The following is a 19,974-nucleotide window of genomic DNA, read 5'->3' as shown; positions in this document are numbered from 1 at the left end:
GTCTATTTTACATTTTTTTGACCATATATTGAGGCGTGGGATCACACATTTAATGGTCAGTAAATAGTTGTCCCCAGGATTCCTTTCGCAATAATTTAATTTCGTTTTGAGATAATAATAGAGTGAGACAAATAGAATTATCATGTTTAGAGGTGTATGCACTAAATGGGTCAAGTTTGGATTAAGTTTATGTACGATATTAATACAATATAGAATTGTCTAAGATCATGATAGTGTCACAAGCCGCAATTCAAAGTTTGTGACCATTACACAAAAGTTGCTCCATGGAGGTCTACATATTAAATGGGGCTCATTTGACCTACAAGAGCTGGCCTGATTTGAAGAACAAGTGATGAAGTCTATCTACTTGAAACATTAGTGGCCCAATGAGGCAATTATGGGAAAATTAGGACTATCTCGGTAAATAGCGAAAGTAATCTTTGAAGATATGTAATCTGATAAGATTTGATTTTGTAATCTAGGAGATTATGTAAATCCTTTAATCGTAGATATGCTTCAATCTCGTCTGTCGATGTAATTCGATCTATATCATCGGTTTTGGGGGAGCTCAACTATAAATAAAGAGTCTTCCTCTCAATTGTGAATCATTCATTGTATTTCATTCTTTAGTAGTAAATACTAAATTGAAAGCATTTACTTAAACACCTTTCGTGTATTGTTTTTCTGTGGTTATTTTGCTCTTTTGTGTTTCCGTCATGATTTCGATGCTTTGGAGGAATTCTGTGAGAATCCTCACTTTATGAGAGTTAGACTAACTTAGACGCATTTGAGCAAAGAAATCGTCTAAGATTGCATGGACCGCAAGGCTAAAATTCTAGCCCGTGACAATAGACTCTTCTATAGAAACTTACAAAGACAATATTATTTCACCTTTGTTAAGTCTTGAATTTCTAGCCATTATTTAAGTTAGACATCTCCATGTATCATAATTAGTGAGTTAAGACTAATATGTGTTTGATATAACGATAAAGTATATTATAATTTTAAAGAAAAATGTAAAAGAAAATGTAAATTCGAACTTACAAAATGATATTATTAAATATAGAAAGAAGAGATTTTTTTTATGAAAAGGAAAGAAAGTGATAACAAGATTTGGGAACAAAACACAACTACAAACATTTGTTTTGAGTCAAATATAATGTCGAATTTAGACTGTTATTCCGACAAATAACATGAAAGCTGTTGGTATCCTTTCATTTTCAATATAAAAGGAGAGGCTATCAGTAAAGCGTACAGGACACAAACTAGATTTAGTAATAAAAAATTCTGTTACTTTAAAATGATTTTATGCTCTGAGCCTTATGGGGAGAGAAAACAGTATTAAATTCTACTTAAATCAACTTTTAATTTAATTTAATTTAATTATGATCCAAAACAATTACTAAATACTCAAATTTTATGTACAAATAAAATAATTAGTATGCAACAACCAAAAAAATAAAAGATTTGAATAAATAAAGAAATAAAATAAGAACGTTATCTCATAGTGGGATAATCACACCGTTGTTTCTAACCAAAACAAAAAGTCCCCACAAGAATTAATGTCAAAATAAAAGGCTAAAAATGGAGATATTTTTTTCAATTTCTGAATCACATGTTGTTCCATACTAAATATCTATACATTTACCATTCTTAAATTTTTTAGGTTTGTATGTAAAACCAGCTATTTAAATTACGTAAAAACTCTCTTTATACAAGTAAATATCTATTTGATTTTGATTAGAATAAGGTTTTTAAACTTATAAATTGACATAATCGTCTCTCCTCTTGTATCATTCGAATTCTATATAGTGAATTTTCTCCTCCTCTACCAATAGTTATTTTCTTCTTAATAAGGGTTTTCCACGTAAAATTTGCATATTCTTATTTTTTTTCCTTATTTCTTTGCGATCATTCCTACTGTCATTATCAACGTATAGTATAGCAGAAGGTTTACTTGGGCAGAGGCAAATGTGGAGGGCTGACAAGGGCCACGCCCCCCCTAAAATAGAAAATTGTTGTTTGACCCTTTAAAAATTTTAAAATTTTAAATTAGTAAAGGTAAAATATCACTTTGACCTCCCCTAAAACTATGAAAATTTAATTTAATTTAATTCTTTAAAAATTATAAAGATATAGATGATTAAAAATTAAAATTTTATTTTGGCCCCCTAAAATGATTTTCTAACTTCGCCAATGTACTTGGGTGAAATTTCTGAAGGAAAAATCAAATACGTTTAAAGCCTTTAAGAACTTGTATAAGGAGCTCATGAACAAGAAGGTCAACTAGTTGGGAAGATGATTAGAATCAAAAGTGATCATGGTAAGGAATTTGAGAATAAAGAATTTTCTAACTTTTGTGACAACACAAGCATGCAACATGAGTTTTCAACCTCAAAGACTCCACAACAAAACGCCATTATTGAGAGAGAAAATTGCATGGTCGAGGATATGGATACGATCATGCTAAATGCCAAAGGAACTTCTCACAGATTTTTGGGCGGAGAATGTGAATGCAGATTCACATATGATGAATAGGATATTGTCAATGCCCAAGATAAAGATGATCCCATATGAGATGTGGAGAGGAAGAAAGCTAACTACGAATTACTTCTATGTTTTTGGAAGCACATGCTATATTCTCAAAAACAGAACCTATTAAACAGAACTTGATGCACGCAATGACAATGAGATTTTGCTTGGATACTCCATCAATGGTAAAGCTTATAGTGTTTAACAAGTTCACAAAATCAATTACGGAGTCTTCCAATTTTGTTGTCGATAAACTATACCTAATCAGTGTGTAGAAAGAACTAGTAGAACTGAATGTAAAAATAATTGCAACTGAACCTGTAACTAAAGCAGCTGTTGAACATGCATGCGTTAAGTCTGAATATACTAATAAAAATATAAAAGTTATGCATGTGTTTAAAGCTATTTTAATTTTGTTTTGTTATAAGTGATTGCTTACCCCATTTTTAATTGCAACTGAAGGCCAATTTGTCCACACACCCTTCTTTGACCAACTTATACAGGTTGAGTTCAAATTTTCAAGCTTCCAAAGATAAAACCCAAAGAGAAACTGTAGGGCATATATACATACATACATACATACATACATACATACATACATTTCCTAACTTTTAAAGCTTCCAGCTGCAGTAGGTATTGTAATATATGATATTTGAAGGGAGATTTGTCACACTAGAAATATAAAAGCTAAACGTAGTTTCTTCACAAGCTCCTTTATTGTCATGCAGAATTCCATGCCCATCTGCAAAAGAAAAAATATACTATTGAAGAGAAAGTACGTTCATGACTTCCCATTGAAGAGCTTTTTGCATTTAGGGTTTTTTTAGTTCAACCAGTTATTAGGGTTAATTGCATTAAATGTCTCCAAATTATGGTTCAGATTTAAACTTTCATTTTAATTGAATATATTTAAAGCATATGAATCAAATTGTAAATATATGGGAATTTACTACGTAAAATATAAGCCGACTATGTAATAGGTACATATACGTACTTATACTTTTATGTAAGTTTTAAATACGTAGAGGTCAAATTTTAGCTGACATTTAATGCTATTGCTAACGGATCGAAGTACCTGAGCAACGATGGTTATATGAAGAGCACAATTCTCAAATGTCATTGCATTGCTGTTGATGACTGTTGGGTGACATTTCTCTATTCCAGAAATGATTTTCTCGAGAAACCTTTTCTTTTTCTCACAGTGAATGCTTATGAGAACACTTTGGTCACAACACCTTGCTTCAATTTCTGGTAATGGCTCATCAAATGGGGCACTGAAATGTTCATCCCAGCTTGAAAAATCACCATTACTGTCAGTCAAGAGTTGGTGTTTCTTCACACAGGCCACATATTCCATTGGTTTCTGCCTGGCCTGCTCTTCAAGTGTCTTCACTTTCTCTTGCAGTTGTTAGATATTCTTTATGGCATCTCCAAGCACTGTTGCCCTATCCATCTGCCAATCCCATTGCAATACAAAATCTCAACTATTTGGCATATAAATTAATTATATGCAATATAGGGATATTTGTATTTGACGTCCTCAAATTTCAATGAGTTCTAATTGCATTCTCAAAGTATATTATCATATCAGCCAGATCCATCCTTTCAGCCATGGTATGATCTTTGGTCCCTGAAATTCTATGACAAAAAGGACTGTGGTTGGAACAGGAAAAGGGGAGAATGTTTGGTGAAAAGGAAGATTGAATATCAACTGAAATATGGGTTTTGCATGAATTGCAGCCATTGGTGATTTTAAGCTGTTTTTGAGGTCTATCAATGGCGGCATGGCTAGAAGATGAAGCTTCATAGTGCTGCAAGTTGTCCCCAAAAGAAGCTGGTTCTTGGACTAAGAAGACACTGAGTCCATCAACCGAGTTCATATTATCCCACTGATCATTGAATAGGTTAGGATCCTCCATTAAATCCTGCGTGGGATTTTAAGATTTTGAAAAATGACTATGCTAAATGGCATAATATTCCATAATAACGAAAAATATATATATTTCCTACCAGTTCAAGCAATACTCTGATTGATGGTGGAATCTCCATTGAAGACCCCTATTCTGATATAGATATGAAAATAATATATGATTCTGATATAGATTCTAATCTTATCAGTCTATAAATAAGAGTATAATACACTCGAATTTATATATTTTTGCATTGATAATAATGTCCACACGTCAGTTGAACTAAGATTCCATCAATTAAATATGATTTTAGTTGAAAAGACAGAATTGTAATTGTCAAAACTATAATGAGTTAAGTTTAAATCTCATGATTCTCATTATGAGTAATAACTAAACAAGTAAAAATAGAGTTGGACACAATAGTTAGTTACACAATTCGAGAATTTTTATCATTGTGGAGAGTCTCTTTTGAAGAATAATTCACTATGAATTAACAGTACAAGTTGTAATTGAATCACACGTTTATGCATAAATTAATTAAGATCACTCTCCTACTAAAATATTGCCTTTGAAAGCTTGGATACAAATTAAACATCAAAATAATTTATTTATAATGTATTTACACTAAAACAATTTTCTAAAATTGAACTAAATTTGTGCTCTCTTTAATTTGTCCCTAATCACACAACCAATCCTTCTTTAAATAGGTATTGTAAGCTTGTAATTATTTGTTGGTGTGAGTGAAACATATTTACAGGACTTATGTTTCAAATAAATTTTTAAATGACATCAAAATAAGTAGAGATCTTTAAAATTTGAAAAGGTCAAGTTAGATCAATGTAGCCTATGGCATATGTTGGCAATGATTGGTCCATTGTGCCATGTGTTGTACAAATCTATTGGCCCAATTACACTTCCATCCCGAATGCAAATATATTGGACGACCATCACCATGTTCTCTAAATTTGTTGGAATTATTTAGACCATTCTGAATTGTCATAATAATCAATCTGACTAATGCCACTTTATATATGAAAACTGTCTAAACCAATTTTTTATTTTAAAAAATGGGGATCGACTTTAAAATGAGGTATGGAGTCGCCACAAATCTTTTTTGTTTAGGTGTGATTGGATCACCTAATAAAAAATTTTATTCTATTTAAATCAATTTTGGCCTACGAAATTTGAGAAAACGTGTTCGTAAGTCGATTACGTACGATGAAGGATTAGCACCCTCGCCACGTCCAAAATTAGTACCAAATTGACTAAATAATGTCCTTATGTCTAAGATTTAAAAAAATGTTTTGAAATACAATTTCTTTTAAAACATTTGAATGACATAAATTGGACGTCAAAATTCTCTTATTTCGAAGGAATACAGTATCACATCCAGCAGCTAGGACACGATCCTTTAAACCCTCGAAACCACAATCAATTCTTGATTTCCAAAAGCTCATACATTTGAAAATTACAAAAAGTTATTAGATTATTTGGTCCAATGAAAAACCGAAACCCAATACATTAGGGCACGATTTCTCGGATTTCCAAACATAGAACATTGCCTTGTTTTAAAATTTAGAAAACACGGACGAAATTTTAAAGGGATATTTGATTATTTTGGACAAATGGAGAATCGAAACCCAGCACATTAGGGCACGATTTTCCAAATTTCCAAACATCAAACATTGCCTTTGTTTTGGGAAATTTTCAAATAAAAAATTGCAAAGCCAATTCAAAACGCATTAGTTTGATTTGAAAATAATTAATTTGAATTGATAAGTTGAAAATTACAATGCAACACTTGTGAACGAAAGGCGAAACTATAAACATGGAACAATATACACGAATAATGTACTATACCTAGTGAGTGAACAAAAAAAACAAATTAACAAATACATAAGAGCAATGAGCACACATCCTATTTTGAAAAACATTAATAATCAAAAGAATGGAAACTAAAATATAACTAATCAAAGAAACATATTAGAATAAAATAGATGAATGATAATTGAAATAATAATACATAGGACGACTAAACAACATGCAACAGTAATATATGAAACAATATGAAAAACACACAATACACGAAACAATATGGAAACTAGAAGCCAAGATAATACCAAAACAACTTAAAAACCATAAGGAAAAAATTTACAAATATTGAATAATGCATGTTAGAATTCGAAATAACTTATGTGTATATAAAAACTAATAGAATATATATGATTATTAAAATATATGTTATGTAAGAAGAAATTCAAAATAAATAATATATAACATAATTTTAAATAAAACAAATTGATTTAATTAATGATATATACAAATAATATATATAAATGCAGTAATATATGAAAGTATTTAAAATAAATAAAATATACAATTTTAGATAAGATCCTTAAAGGAAACAAATTGTACATAAATAAATTTAAAAGAAAAAAAATATATATATATATAATAGATTTAAAAGAATATATTTACATAAAATAATATGAAAACAATAATGTATATAGAATTGAGCTAATTTTATCAAAAATTATATATGTATAATCACATATAAAAGTATTTAAATGTAATATCATACACAATTTTAAATTAACATGATATAAAAGGAACTTTTAAAATAATAATTTTGTAAGCTAAACAAAAATAAAGAACAAAATAAAATACTAAAGTAATTCAAAATGTGTAAAAAAAAATTAAGAAAATGAATGTTATATGAATTAGAAAATAAATTATACAAATTGAAATAAAAAAACTTAATTGAAATAAAACCAAATTCAAAGAGATAATTAATAAATGAAATAAACTATTGAAATTAAGAAAAAGACTAAAGCGCAATGCGTGCGAATGCACAGGGATCAAATCTGGAAATATTCCAGATCCCAAAACGTGGCCCTGAGGCGAGGACCAAATTTGATCTATGCACAAATTACACAGATAAATTAAAAAACAAGGAAAAAACAAATAAAGCTCAATTGAACAATAGCGCAAAAGGGAAGGATTTATCGCGCAAATATCCCCTTTTAGAAAAACGCACGGATCCTCATGGGTAACCGGATCAAGTCGGATCGGGTCTGGTCTATACGGCACCGTTTTTGTAACGACCCAAAATCCGTGGGCACCAGAAAAGTGTGTTATCGGGCCTCCGTCTTAGTGAAATAAGTTCGAAAATAATTATTAAAAATATTTATGAGTCTAGTAGTGTGTTTAATTAGGTTTTAATTAAGTAAATTTAGCTTAATTTAGAGTAATTAGTAAAAAGGATTAAATTGAATAAGGGTAAAAGTTTAATTATAGATTAAAGAAAAATTAGAAGGACTTAAGAGGAAATTAAACCATTTCCTATAGCTGAGGCGGTTTAACGTGAAAAATATCAAAGATTTTATTGATTAAAAAATATATATTTATTTAATAATTAAGTATATTATATTATATTATATTATATTATTATTATATATAAAAGAGACAAATAAGTTAAAAGAAAAGGAAATGAAAACGAAAACGAAAACAGAGAAGAAACAGGGGAGAAAGAAGAAAGAAAAGGGGAAATAAGGTTTATGAAGCTTGGAGTTAATTGGTAAGCTCAATCAAGTCCTTTTCTCATAATTTTGATATTTTAGAAGTCTTAAAACAAGTTTTTGATGAAATTAAGTTGTTAGTTTGGAAGTTCTTAGGTTTTTAAACAAAGTTCATGTTGAATAAAATGATGAAATAGGGGTTTAATTGAATGAAATTCAAGTTAGAATAGATATAAGGATTGAATTGCAAAGTAAGCTATAAGTTTTGTGTTTTAGGGACTAAATTGAGGAAAATTCGGAATTAAGAAAATATGTTGAAAATTTAATAGTTAAATTTGAGTTTAAATGAAATTTGAATAGGAATAAGGTGTGAATTGGTGTTATAAATTTGGTTATTAACATTTTACATCAAAACAGTTTTGGGAAGTAGCAATGGTCTGACTTTGAAAATTCACTAAAAATTTTATAAATTGAACTAGAAGATGAACAAAATATGGAATTAAAGCTTATTGAGTCTAGTTTCTTATAGTAGAAACATTGTAAGCAATTAATTGATGAATCAAGAGATATTTGAAATTTTGTAATACTGGTTCGGGGTGATTTCGAGATGCCCTATTTTAACTTTGGAAAATCATTAAAAATTGTACAAAAATTATTATGGAGTGTAATTTATATATGTGAACTCCTTAATGAATCTAGTTTCAAAACAAATAAACAAGAACCTTATTCGAGTTTTGTACAATGAGATAATTTATTTTTAGTAGAGAGAGGTCAGAACTGTCAAATGAAATAACAGGAGAGTATTTAACGAATAAACTGTACTAAATGGCTAGACCAAAAATTCTGAAAATTTTATGGTTAGAAGATATATGAGTCTAGTTTTAAGAAAAATTTACGGATATTAATTTGGAGTTTCGTAGCTCAAGATATAAATAATTTAGTAACAATGACTCAAATAGACAGCTTAATGGTGAAATTATATATATACATTAAAAATGGTTAAATTTGCATGTTTAGGCTCATGAATTAAATTGAATCATGTTGTATTGATGATTATAAATTATTATTTTGTAGCCAACAAAGAACCTGAAGCATCAGCATCGAAAGGAAAGGAGAAAGTCATCGAGGACTAAAACGGGAGAATTACGGTGTGTATTACTATAATTCGAATTTTAATTATTATTGATTGCTGAAATTTTAATTGTTATGTATGGTAAATAAGACTTGAGGTAAGTATGTGAAATTGAAATTAGAAAAAGTAAAATAATACCCTATTAACTCGTCGGACTAGATTCGATACAAATGGCATGCCATTGGATTTGTGATGTGATGAAGAGATTGTAGTTCGGCCGAGAAGATGTTTCTGTTATTATATACTTCGGTTTATCCGAATAGGCATTTAATGCCTTATTGGTGTGTTGGGAGGATATATTATACCGGTGTGTTATGGAGGATTTACAATATTCCGGGTGTGTTTGGGTTGGATATTCTGGTGTGTTTGGGTGGAAATCCGTGTATCTGTCATAGTCCGAGCTTTGTTAATAGGGTAAATAATTGAAATGAAATTTTGAAAATGAGATTATTTGTTTTAGCACTATTGAAAAGTACGAGAAATAATGTATGAGTTAAATTATGAATTGAGTTAGTATGAGAAAAATGAATTATGAATTTAAGATTTTATGAAGTAAAATAATTATATATAAAAGTAGTTTAAATAATTATAAAATTTATGGTTGATGTTTGTAATTTATTAATATTAAATAGTCTTGATTTATAGTAATACCACTGAGTATATCCATACTCAGCGTACGGTTGTTTCCGTGCGCAGGTTAGTAGAAGTCAAGTGTCCCGACTCAGCATCCAGAACAATCCCGACTCCAACACAAACTTGGTGATGTATATTTTTCTTTTGGGTAAAGGTGGCATGTACATAGGTGTTGTTTAGTCACTTGAATATGTATATTACTTTGGGTAGTGAATGATGAATTATAAAATTTAGATGGTTAAATGAAATGGAAAGAAAAGTACATGATATTTTGATACATGAACATTAAGTTGTTAAATGAATGAAGTTTTTAACCAATTTTAAATGATGCTATGATAGTAATTAAGTTAAAATTTTGTTAATGATATAAATATTAGTTATATGATTGTGAAATATTGGTGTTGGTTGTTTTGGTTTGAATTTGTAGGAGGGTTAAGTAAAAATAAGCAGAAATGCTGCCGAAATTTTTATAAAAAAAAAAACTAGAATCCTCGAACAATTCCCGTTCTACTTTTAATACGTGTTTGAACTTCGAGAGTTCAAGATAGGGACTCAATTATTATATTATACTATGAAAATTTTTAATAATTGTAAATTATTAGTAAGTTGTCTGATATGTCCGGTAATGCTTCATAACCTCGTTCCGGTAACGGTTTGGGGTTAGGGGTATTACAGTTTTGAAGCCACTGAAACAGGCTCAAAAGGCACCGTTTTTGGTCCTTTATAAAGGCTAAAACTAAGCCAAATAAATCCATTCGGCCGAACCAACCCTAGCCCCCTTTCTTTTCAACTAGCAGACCCTAAATCCCTTCCTTCAAACACTGATCTACCTCCATAAACGGCTACCAGTGCCTTCAAGCTTTGAAGGATGTTTTTTAGCCTCGAGATCCCCTTTCAACCTCGATTTCAACAAAGCAAAACGGAATCCATTGCATCTTCGTAAGGTAAGACTCCTTTTTTTGTTTTCAAATGCAATAACGAAAGACCTCAAGAAATAAACCGAAAGAAAACTCAAAAACTTAAAGAAACTTAAATCAGAAATCACCTTTAAAAAGTTTGATTGATTTCTTTGAATTCGATTTGCATGCGTAATCCATTTACACTGATTCTCTCGGCCTTTTATAGCCAATTTACAGAATAAAATAAAAAATATAAATCACGATTTTCCTATACATTTGCTGGCTTATTTCTGTTATTGGTACTGTTTCTGCTGCTTATTCTCACAGGTTCTAAGGCCGTACGGAAGCGTGGGGCTGTGGACGTGGCAGCGGTGAGCTGGAAATCGTTGCAGACGTGGCGAGGCCATTCGTGAAAGACCACTCGTGGGAGCGGCTGGCTGTGGCTCTAGCATGTTCCAGAAACCTCTAAGGTTTCTAGTATTTTCAAATTGTTGGGCCCCTTTGGGCTATTTGTAAATCGGGCGGGCCTGCAATTTCATTTATGATTTGGGCCTGAAAGTTTGTAAAAGGACATTAGACCCTTAAAAGTTTATTTTGGTTGATTATTTATTTGGTTTTATTTTTGTATGATATGGTAAAAACTATAAATGGACTTTTATTTATTGGGAGTTCTTTTTTGTTTTAATGATTTTGTGAGCCCGGGCAAAATGGGTCTATTACAAAAAAATATAAGAGACATGCAAATGGTGAAAACACAGTTGTGCTCACATGTCTCCGACGATAGTATGATTGTAATCTATTCTACTTGATACAACATCTAATAAATTGTAAAAAAAAAAATCCAGTTTGAGATGATATTAATTAAAATAAAGTAAACTCAACAACATAAAACATAATTTACTAAATGATTAGATTCCCTTTCAATATCAAACCATTCTTCTAATACGTGGGTATAAATATAAAACATTTAGAAATTAATGGATATGAAAGTTTAGGTTTCTATTTTAACCTTTTAGCCAAATGAAAACTAAGCAATTCAAAAAATATAAACACAATGAAAAAAAGTAGGTACCACAATATAAAAAATCATGAAGTAAAAAAATATTGATTACATGAAATCTATTTATTTTATTTTAAATAGATGAATCTAAAATATAATTACTTTTTAAAAATATAAAAATTGTTAATTTTTAATCTAAAATTTAGTTTAAATGAGCGATATTTGATTAGTATAAAAAATAACCATTAAATATACCGTAATAAACATATTGTTACGAATGTGGACGAGTTGAAGCGCATAATAAAAGCATATAATAAAAAAAAATTAGAAAGGGAAAAAGTATACAATAAAAATAATCAGAAAAGGGACAACGACTATACGAGAGAGCATTAAAATGTGCAAACCACTTACTTGCCCCAAAAAACACCCCTTCACTGATCTTTGAGTCCACCACACAAAAATCAACCATGGCAGCAGCAGCCAGAGTGATAGCCATCGCCGGCTACTCCGCCGCCGCCGCTTCTTCCTGCTTGCTTATCAAAACACCGTTCGCTTTGCAACGCTGCAGCAACGGACTTAGATTCAACAACGTCAGACGATCATCGAAAAGATTGTTTTCTTGCAATGCCATTTATAACCCTCAGGTTCAAATCAAACAGGAAGGCCAACCCGAAACTCTCGACTATAGAGTCTTCTTCGAAGATACTTCGGGCAAAAAGGTATTTTCACTTTTCTCTTCTTTTGTGTTTTTTAAATGAAGATTGTAATTTGAGATTTGATGGGGTGTGGCCTTAGATTTCTCCTTGGCATGATGTTCCATTGCATTTGGGAGATGGTGTTTTTAGTTTCATTGTTGAGATACCCAAAGAATCAGGTGCTAAAATGGAGGTTGCTACTGATGAACTTTACACTCCCATTAAACAGGATACAAAAAAGGGCAAGCTTCGATATTACCCGTAAGAATTTTCTGGTTTTGATTATGTTTAGATCATTGCTAATTTTCAATTCTTGGGTTATTTCCAGCGTGGGTTTGTACTTGGATATTTAATTTTTCTAACAATTTTGCAATTAGATTTTACATTTCACCATTTCTTTTTTTGTTCTTAGCATTTTGCAATGTCATACTATAGAAATTGTAAGTGACTGAAAATAATTTAGTTATGTTTCAAGTATACGGTAAAAGTAGCATGGAGTCCCTGGATTAGAGCTCAGATTGCATTTTCCACACTTTACTCAAAAAATGAGCAAATTAGTCCTTATACGTTAGCTGAAAGTGCAGACTTGTCTTTTCCGTTAAAAATTTCATCCATTTCTACCATTAAAAACTGGGCTGGTTGATAGAATAACCAGACAGTTACATGTGGCGTGTCATTTTACTGGTAGAAATGAATGAAATTTTTAATGGAAGAACCAGTTTGCCCTTTGATCTAATGTACGAGGACTAATTTGCCCCTTTTTCGAGTAAAGGAGACAAAATGCAATCCGACTTCTAGCACAAGTGCCTCTATGGTACTTTTACCCAGGTATACATATAATAGCTAGAAAATTTGTCTGCTAAATGGCAGAGTTGTTGAGTAGCTATGATTTTAGCTGAAGTAAGATTAGACTAAGGATGATAGCTGATTGAATATCTATAATTTTTTTAAATATCGGAACTCGAATATGATTAATTTATTTGAAATGTGAATCTGTTTATCATTGTTTCTTTGTAGAATCCCATCTTATGTAAAGAACCTGGTTGGATATCTGAATTCATTAAAAATTTTAAAATATGCAAATAGATATGAGATTTGGATATTTTACAAATAAATTGATATTCAAATCCACTGCAGATAGTAAATATAAGGTCTAAATACATAAATTATCCAAATCTTCCATATTCGAATCCACAATAAACAGATTAGCTAGAACCATTAATATGGCATGACTATCTAGTGTGTGTTAACAGAGGTTACATTTCTAAATGTTTCAATCCATTGTCCCTCAGCTATAATATAAATTGGAATTACGGATTGCTTCCACAAACATGGGAAGACCCATCTTTGGCAAACTCTGAAGTTGAAGGAGCATTTGGCGATAACGACCCTGGTAAATTCCGATACTTGTTTCAATATTTGGTACTTTTCTCATAAGATTGTTGTTCTTTGTTACTGTGAGAAGTAGGTTTAAAAAGATTGATGTTTTTTGTTTCCTTAAATTTGTAGTTGATGTCGTTGAGATCGGTGAATCCCGGAGGAAAATCGGTGACATTTTGAAGGTTAAGCCCCTGGCTGCTTTAGCTATGATTGATGAAGGGGAACTTGACTGGAAAATAGTTGCCATTTCATTAGATGATCCAAGCGCTTCTCTTGTAAATGACATTGACGACGTCGAGAAACACTTCCCGGTATTTCTCTCTATTCTTTCACGGGTTTTGTATTATGGTTTTAGTTTGTAGTTGATCATATGAACATCAAGAATAGTGGAGTCAGGAACTGCCATGTACTCTTATGAAGGGCTTCTCTTGTAAGTGATGTTAACAATGTTGAGAAGCAGTTCCCAGTATTTCTCTCTATGCTTTCATGGTTATGTTATAGTTTTAGTTAGCAAAAATTGTGAAGCCGGAAACCGGTAAGTTAGATCCTTGATATTGCTATCATGTTTTACAATGACTGCATGTATTTGAAGAAGTTGGTGTCTCTTGTTGCGAAATTTAATAATCGAGCATCAACCTGGTGATATTTTCAGGGGACTCTCACTGCAATCAGGGATTGGTTTAGGGACTACAAGATCCCTGATGGGAAACCAGCCAACAAATTTGGCCTCGGCAACAAGGCGGCAAACAAGGTAAGTATCGATCTTATATTTTTACCCTTTGCTTCATCCTTCTTCAGGCTGCATATGACCACTCTAAGTTCTATCTGTATAACAGGATTATGCTCTTAAGGTTATTACAGAGACCAACGAGTCTTGGGCTAAACTTGTCAAAAGATCAATTCCCGCTGGAGAGCTTTCGCTTGTATGAATGCTACCAGAAGCATTAGAGCAGCAATTCTTTCGAATTCAAATAATCATCCGAGTTTTTCCCCCTTTCGGGTCCTGATAATAGTACGAATTGATACCAATGCACTTGTTTCTGCTTATTATTTGAGTAAATTAGTGAACTCTTTGAACTTGGATAGTATTTCATGTTCATATGGTTGCTCTGGTGTGGATTAATAAGAAAAGGCGTACATGGGAATGACTTTCCTCTACAGATATATTCTTAGTAGACATTGGAAATATATATACACACGCGCACGCATGCATTAGTACATGTTTTAGCAGGTAGGGAGGTGATGAAAATGATAAAAATCAAGTCTGATTCAGAATGTAGCAAGAGCAGGCTTAGGTGGATCAACCAGGAAAACATCGAGAAGTTGATCGATGGTGGTATACTTATAATCTGGGTATAAACTAGAAGCTTCAAGGTCATTTTCCCCAAGCTCATAGTTCGCAAGATCACCTTTTACAAATAGACCGTGAAGAACCGATGCCCGTACATTATCCGGAAATGGTAAGGCTGCATTTTATCAAAGAGCTCCCAATTATTATTCATCCAACAGGTTCGGGATTCGAATTCGGAAAGCAAAATGGAAGAGCATTTTAAAAACTTACTCTCTGTCAGTTTCACAAGTTCTTCCTCTGGTACATGAACCTTCTTGAAATATTTACCTGTTTTCTTCTCCCACAACGAAATTAATTCAATCTGGGACAAAATATTCTTCTGCATCTTATAAATCACTATTTTATTGCATGTTCTTGGATCATTTGCTACTCTGATGGTGTAGTTTGCTATATCTTCTTCAAAAGTAAACGGAGCTTTAAAAAAAATATTATTTTAAACACGTCATCAATAAATTAAAAAATAATTTTTTAAAATAAATATAAATATAATTTGCTTTCATTGTACGTACCCTTGGCTTCACCAGATCCATAGATAATAACATCTTCCTGTTGTTCATGTAGACGAAGCAAGTAATTCAAAAAGTAAGCACCAAAACAATTTGCAGATACATACGTGTAAGGTATCCCACTTGCTTCCACTGCCCTTCTAACCTTTCGGTTCTCGTCTAAACAAGCTTCAAACGGTGGCAGAAAACTCAGCCGGTCTTCTTCGACCCCGAATTCAGACGGAAGGAACCTCTATATATACAAATATATATATCTATATGTTACATCTATCTATGATTGTTCAGACAGTCAAGCGATACAAATAGACCTTTTGAGGGAACTCTTTTTGAGATCACCTCAGCTTACAACTTATCTTATAGGCAAACTCACTCAATAACTACCACATCAAGTTCAACCATCACATTCCACTTGAGATGACTTAGCAGTAGCTGAATTTGTGACCAGGTTTTGAAGGGACCTATCCAAATTTTAAAAACTTTTAAGAGTTTAATAAGATTCTTAAAAAAAATTTGGGAGTCTAATTTGGGGCTTTTTAAAGGAGTTTAAATAATTTTAAATATATATATTTAAAAGATATAATGAGAATTTTTAAAAATTTCGGACTTAATAAAAAAATTTTGAGGGCCAAGGCTCCGTAGGCCACCATTACAATCGGTCTCTATGACTTACGTCACATCATAGCACCACTCTACCTAAGATTATGGCATCAAGCCACTTGCTTGGAGCTTAAGAATAAACTCAAGTCACCTACATCTCTCCTCTTTCTAGCTTACCTCCAACCACATTCTCTCCTCTTCGTTCTTGTTACTGCAACCATCCTATTTGGCAACTCTTTGTCTTATTCTAAACCGATTGGACCACCTACCTACCCATCATCATATCGACACTATACATAAAACCAATTACAACCATTTCTCCATTGAAATAATAAATCAAGATGACAATTTTTTTTTTTGACGTACCTTTATGTTACCTGCAACCTTAATGGCTTCAATAATATGAATCTGATCAGGTACTTGAGGGAATAGTAACAATGAGATCACAATATCTACTTGACGAAGTATTGCCACAATCTTTTCATGTTCCTTCAACTCCCCCTGTTTTCGTACATACATTAAACATTTACGATTATCAAATATACTTGCATGTATACATACATACATACCTGGATGATGGTGACACCAACAGACTCAAACTCTTCATGCAGGTTTATCTTGTTGAGAGTAGATTGTGGGGTGATAGGGCGAGCAAAAACAAAAGTTGGATGCCCTAACTTGATGCTTGCCTTCACCATGTATGTGCCTAAGTAGCCGGTTCCTCCAAATATGAGGATTTTATTTTTAGCTTCCCTATCCATATTCAATTTCTTTTCTTATGATCCACAGCTTCTTGCCATGCCCATATTTATATTGTCTTATCCATACATGTTCTTAAAAAATATGAATTTTTTTTAAATTAAGATTTTTTATATCAAATGAGAAAAATTGTGTAATATAAAACGTGATATAAAATGTCAAATCATTAAATTTATTTTTTAAAGGTACAATAAGATTAATTTGGATGATATTAAAAATAGAAATTAATTATTATAGTGGCGAATTTAAAATAAACAATACAATATGTACTTGAGTACAAATATAACGACTGCGATGAGATTAGAATAAAAAATAATAATCATTAAAGATATTAGATCGTGTATAATAAATAATTAAAATTATATTTATAGCATTTAATGAAATATAAATAAATATAATAATTATGTGTTAAAATATAATAAAAAATACACAAAAAATAGGTATCTTAAATAATTATAAAAATTTATTTAAAAAATTGAATTAAATAAAGAATGAAAGCTATGACACAATGTAAGTAATTTTCAGCTTCAAATATTTGAAGAATTACTGCCAAAAAGCTCTGTCCATGAAACCTCGCTTTCCTCCAAACTTTCATAATTGTTTATTGTCTGTATTGATATTTCCAAGAATTTTATATTTTGAACGAAAAATCATGTATGAGAATGATCTGAAATTTATTGTATTTATCCGTGTTGATCCTTCGTAATTAATTAATTATCGATTTTTTTCAAAGATATTTTTTTTGGGTGTTAGCATTATGTCCGACAATACTTATATGTATTTTTTAAAATACATATATTTTTCACTATTATTCAAGGTTGAAATTTTTTTTTTATTTTGATGTCGTTTTTGTTTTAGGCAATACCACCGTATCAAGTAGCAATGTTATCAAGTTTTAAAAAATTTGTTTTTTTGTGCTGCCGATGTGTTAGCCAAAATAAGCAAATAAAGAGAAAAAAAACACCGTAAGAACCAAAAAACGAAATTAATGTTTTCTCGTTTTAGATTTTCTAGGCAAGAGAGCATACAAATGACACATGAATTAAGGGTAAAGAAACAAAGGAAAGCCGAAAGAGGAAAATGAGGTTTGGTTTCTTTGGTCACTTTTGGGTTTGATTGAAAGCATTTTTGACAATGGTGCTGCCTAAGTGGTGTAGTAGAAGAAATTAATGATTTTTCCTTTCAAATTTTCTAGGCTTAATTGCATTAATTAGGTTCTAGATTTTCAAATATATAAAAATTGCATTAATTATGTTATTTATTATTTTTTTAATCCTGAAAATCTTTAATCACATTTTTTATCGTCTCGTTTACTTTCTTCTTGACTTAATTGATTTTGTAAATTAGTGTCAAAAAACTTTTGAGTTTTCTAGTTTTCTTTCTCGATATATTTTCTTAAGGGTAAAGATTCTAGACTTTTTCATTTTATTGCTCTACTCTTGCAAATAATTTTTCCACATATATATTTTTTTTCATTTTGTTTTTTCTACTCCTTTTTACTGTGTCCTGCCATTAGAGGGTTTTTTACCTAAATAGTACAAAAAAATGAAAATAATACACTGAAAATATTATGTACCAAAATGGTACAGCTGGGGTGGTGCTGCCGCCTATGTCAGAGGCATGACCACCCCAAAATCTGATAAAATATTTGTTAAAATTTTAAAAACAAAAAAGTTGTTAAAAAAATACATTTTCTCTATTATATTTTTTTTCTCTTCTCTTTCTCCTTCCTTCTTTCTCTCTATTCTCTCCTTCTCTTTTTCTTTTTCTTTCTTCTTTTTCCCTCACCTGTGCCGCCCTCTCATTCTCCTTCTCCTTCTCTTTTTCTTTCTTTTTCTCTTCTTCTCATTGCTTCTTGCTTCACCGGAGCTGTTGCTACTGAACTTGGGGGACCTTATAATGGTCCCCAAACAAAAAAAACAAAGGAGGTTGTGCATCCTTAGTGCCGCCTCTGGCACCCCCTCCATTACTTTTTTTTTTGTCAGATTTTGAGGTGGTCACGCCTCTAACATAGGCAGCACTACCTCAGGTGTATCATTTTGATACATAATATTTTCACTGTATTATTTTCGTGTTTTTTTTTTGTATTATTTTGGTAAAAATCCCGCCATTAGAGCTTCTGTTTTTAGCTTGGATTTTTTACTTCTTTTTTGGTTTTTATTGTGCAAGGTGTTACATTCTCTTTCTATATGTTTATTTTTGTCTTACAGTGCTCTTTTTTCTTCTCTTTCACCATATTTAATATTTGCTTACTTTTTTAATTATAAAAAAAAATATTTAAAAAAATTATTAATGTTGCCTGATACATTGACAACACAAACAACGGTACCACTTAAAACGGTGGTGAGATCAAGAATTTAAAAAAAAAAGTGTGGCCTAACACAGCAACACACCAAAGAAAAAAAATATTTTTTTTCTATTATGAATATTCGTGAAAATATAAATATTTTAAAAATTACATATAGGTGCCACATTGGTGACATCCAAAAAAGTTATTTAAAAAAAAAACCCAATAATTGACTAATGATAAAGGGCAGGCGATATATCTGAAAACACTAACAAATACAGTAAATTTCAAGTTATTCTCGTAGGTGATTTTACTTCTAAATTATTTTTGTAATTATTTAATTTATTTGGGTCAATTTCGGGAAAAAAAAAGGCACATTTACACCATCATTTCAATTTGCTACTTTTTATATATCATTTATGCAAGTGTGCTCAGTCCATGAAAAGTCTCTTTTCTCCAAATTTTCATAATTGTTTAGTGTCGGCACTGATATTTTCAACAACATACATATTAATTTCAATTTGATATTTTTTTTATATATTATTCATAAAAAAATCATTAATAAATTATATTAAAATTTGAAATTTTAAAGTTCAAAAACATATGTGTTTAAGAAAATAAATTTAAATATGTGAAAGAAATCACAATCACCTATTTGGATAAAAAAAATTAGGTACTAATTTAAAAATCGAAATAAAATTTAGATACTAAAACACATAATTTCCCTTTCAATTTTTTCTCTTTTTCCATATGCATTTAGCGAGAGCTTATTAAA

General features: G+C 31.0%; 2 protein-coding genes and 1 long non-coding RNA gene across 3 annotated transcripts; 2 read left to right on the top strand and 1 right to left on the bottom strand.

The window, feature by feature from the left end:
- Window positions 1–10,359: 10,359 nt before the first annotated feature.
- LOC107935008 (uncharacterized) lies at window positions 10,360–11,286 on the top strand. The gene is made up of 2 exons (XR_001694128.2): window positions 10,360–10,669; window positions 10,952–11,286. It is a non-coding gene; the product is annotated as an uncharacterized lncRNA (long non-coding RNA).
- A 633-nt stretch (window positions 11,287–11,919) lies between these two features.
- On the top strand, window positions 11,920–14,857 carry LOC107934999 (soluble inorganic pyrophosphatase 6, chloroplastic). Its single transcript, XM_016867531.2, has 6 exons — window positions 11,920–12,343; window positions 12,420–12,580; window positions 13,612–13,712; window positions 13,829–14,010; window positions 14,352–14,450; window positions 14,536–14,857. The coding sequence occupies exons 1-6, from the start codon at window positions 12,092–12,094 to the stop codon at window positions 14,626–14,628; spliced, it is 888 nt and encodes a 295-aa protein (XP_016723020.2). The 5' UTR covers window positions 11,920–12,091; the 3' UTR covers window positions 14,629–14,857.
- On the bottom strand, window positions 14,669–16,994 carry LOC107934993 (eugenol synthase 1). The gene is made up of 5 exons (XM_016867518.2): window positions 16,723–16,994; window positions 16,520–16,654; window positions 15,560–15,788; window positions 15,261–15,464; window positions 14,669–15,165 (listed from the first exon to the last, which is right to left on the bottom strand). Exons 1-5 carry the CDS (start codon window positions 16,912–16,914, stop codon window positions 14,969–14,971), a joined length of 957 nt encoding a protein of 318 aa, XP_016723007.1. The 5' UTR covers window positions 16,915–16,994; the 3' UTR covers window positions 14,669–14,968.
- Window positions 16,995–19,974: the final 2,980 nt, after the last annotated feature.

This window comes from Gossypium hirsutum, chromosome A04 (assembly GCF_007990345.1).
Source record: "Gossypium hirsutum isolate 1008001.06 chromosome A04, Gossypium_hirsutum_v2.1, whole genome shotgun sequence".
NCBI classification, from domain to species: Eukaryota; Viridiplantae; Streptophyta; class Magnoliopsida; order Malvales; family Malvaceae; genus Gossypium; species Gossypium hirsutum.
The sequence above is the reverse complement of the archived record's forward strand: the minus strand, read 5'-3'. Positions and strand labels throughout refer to the sequence as shown.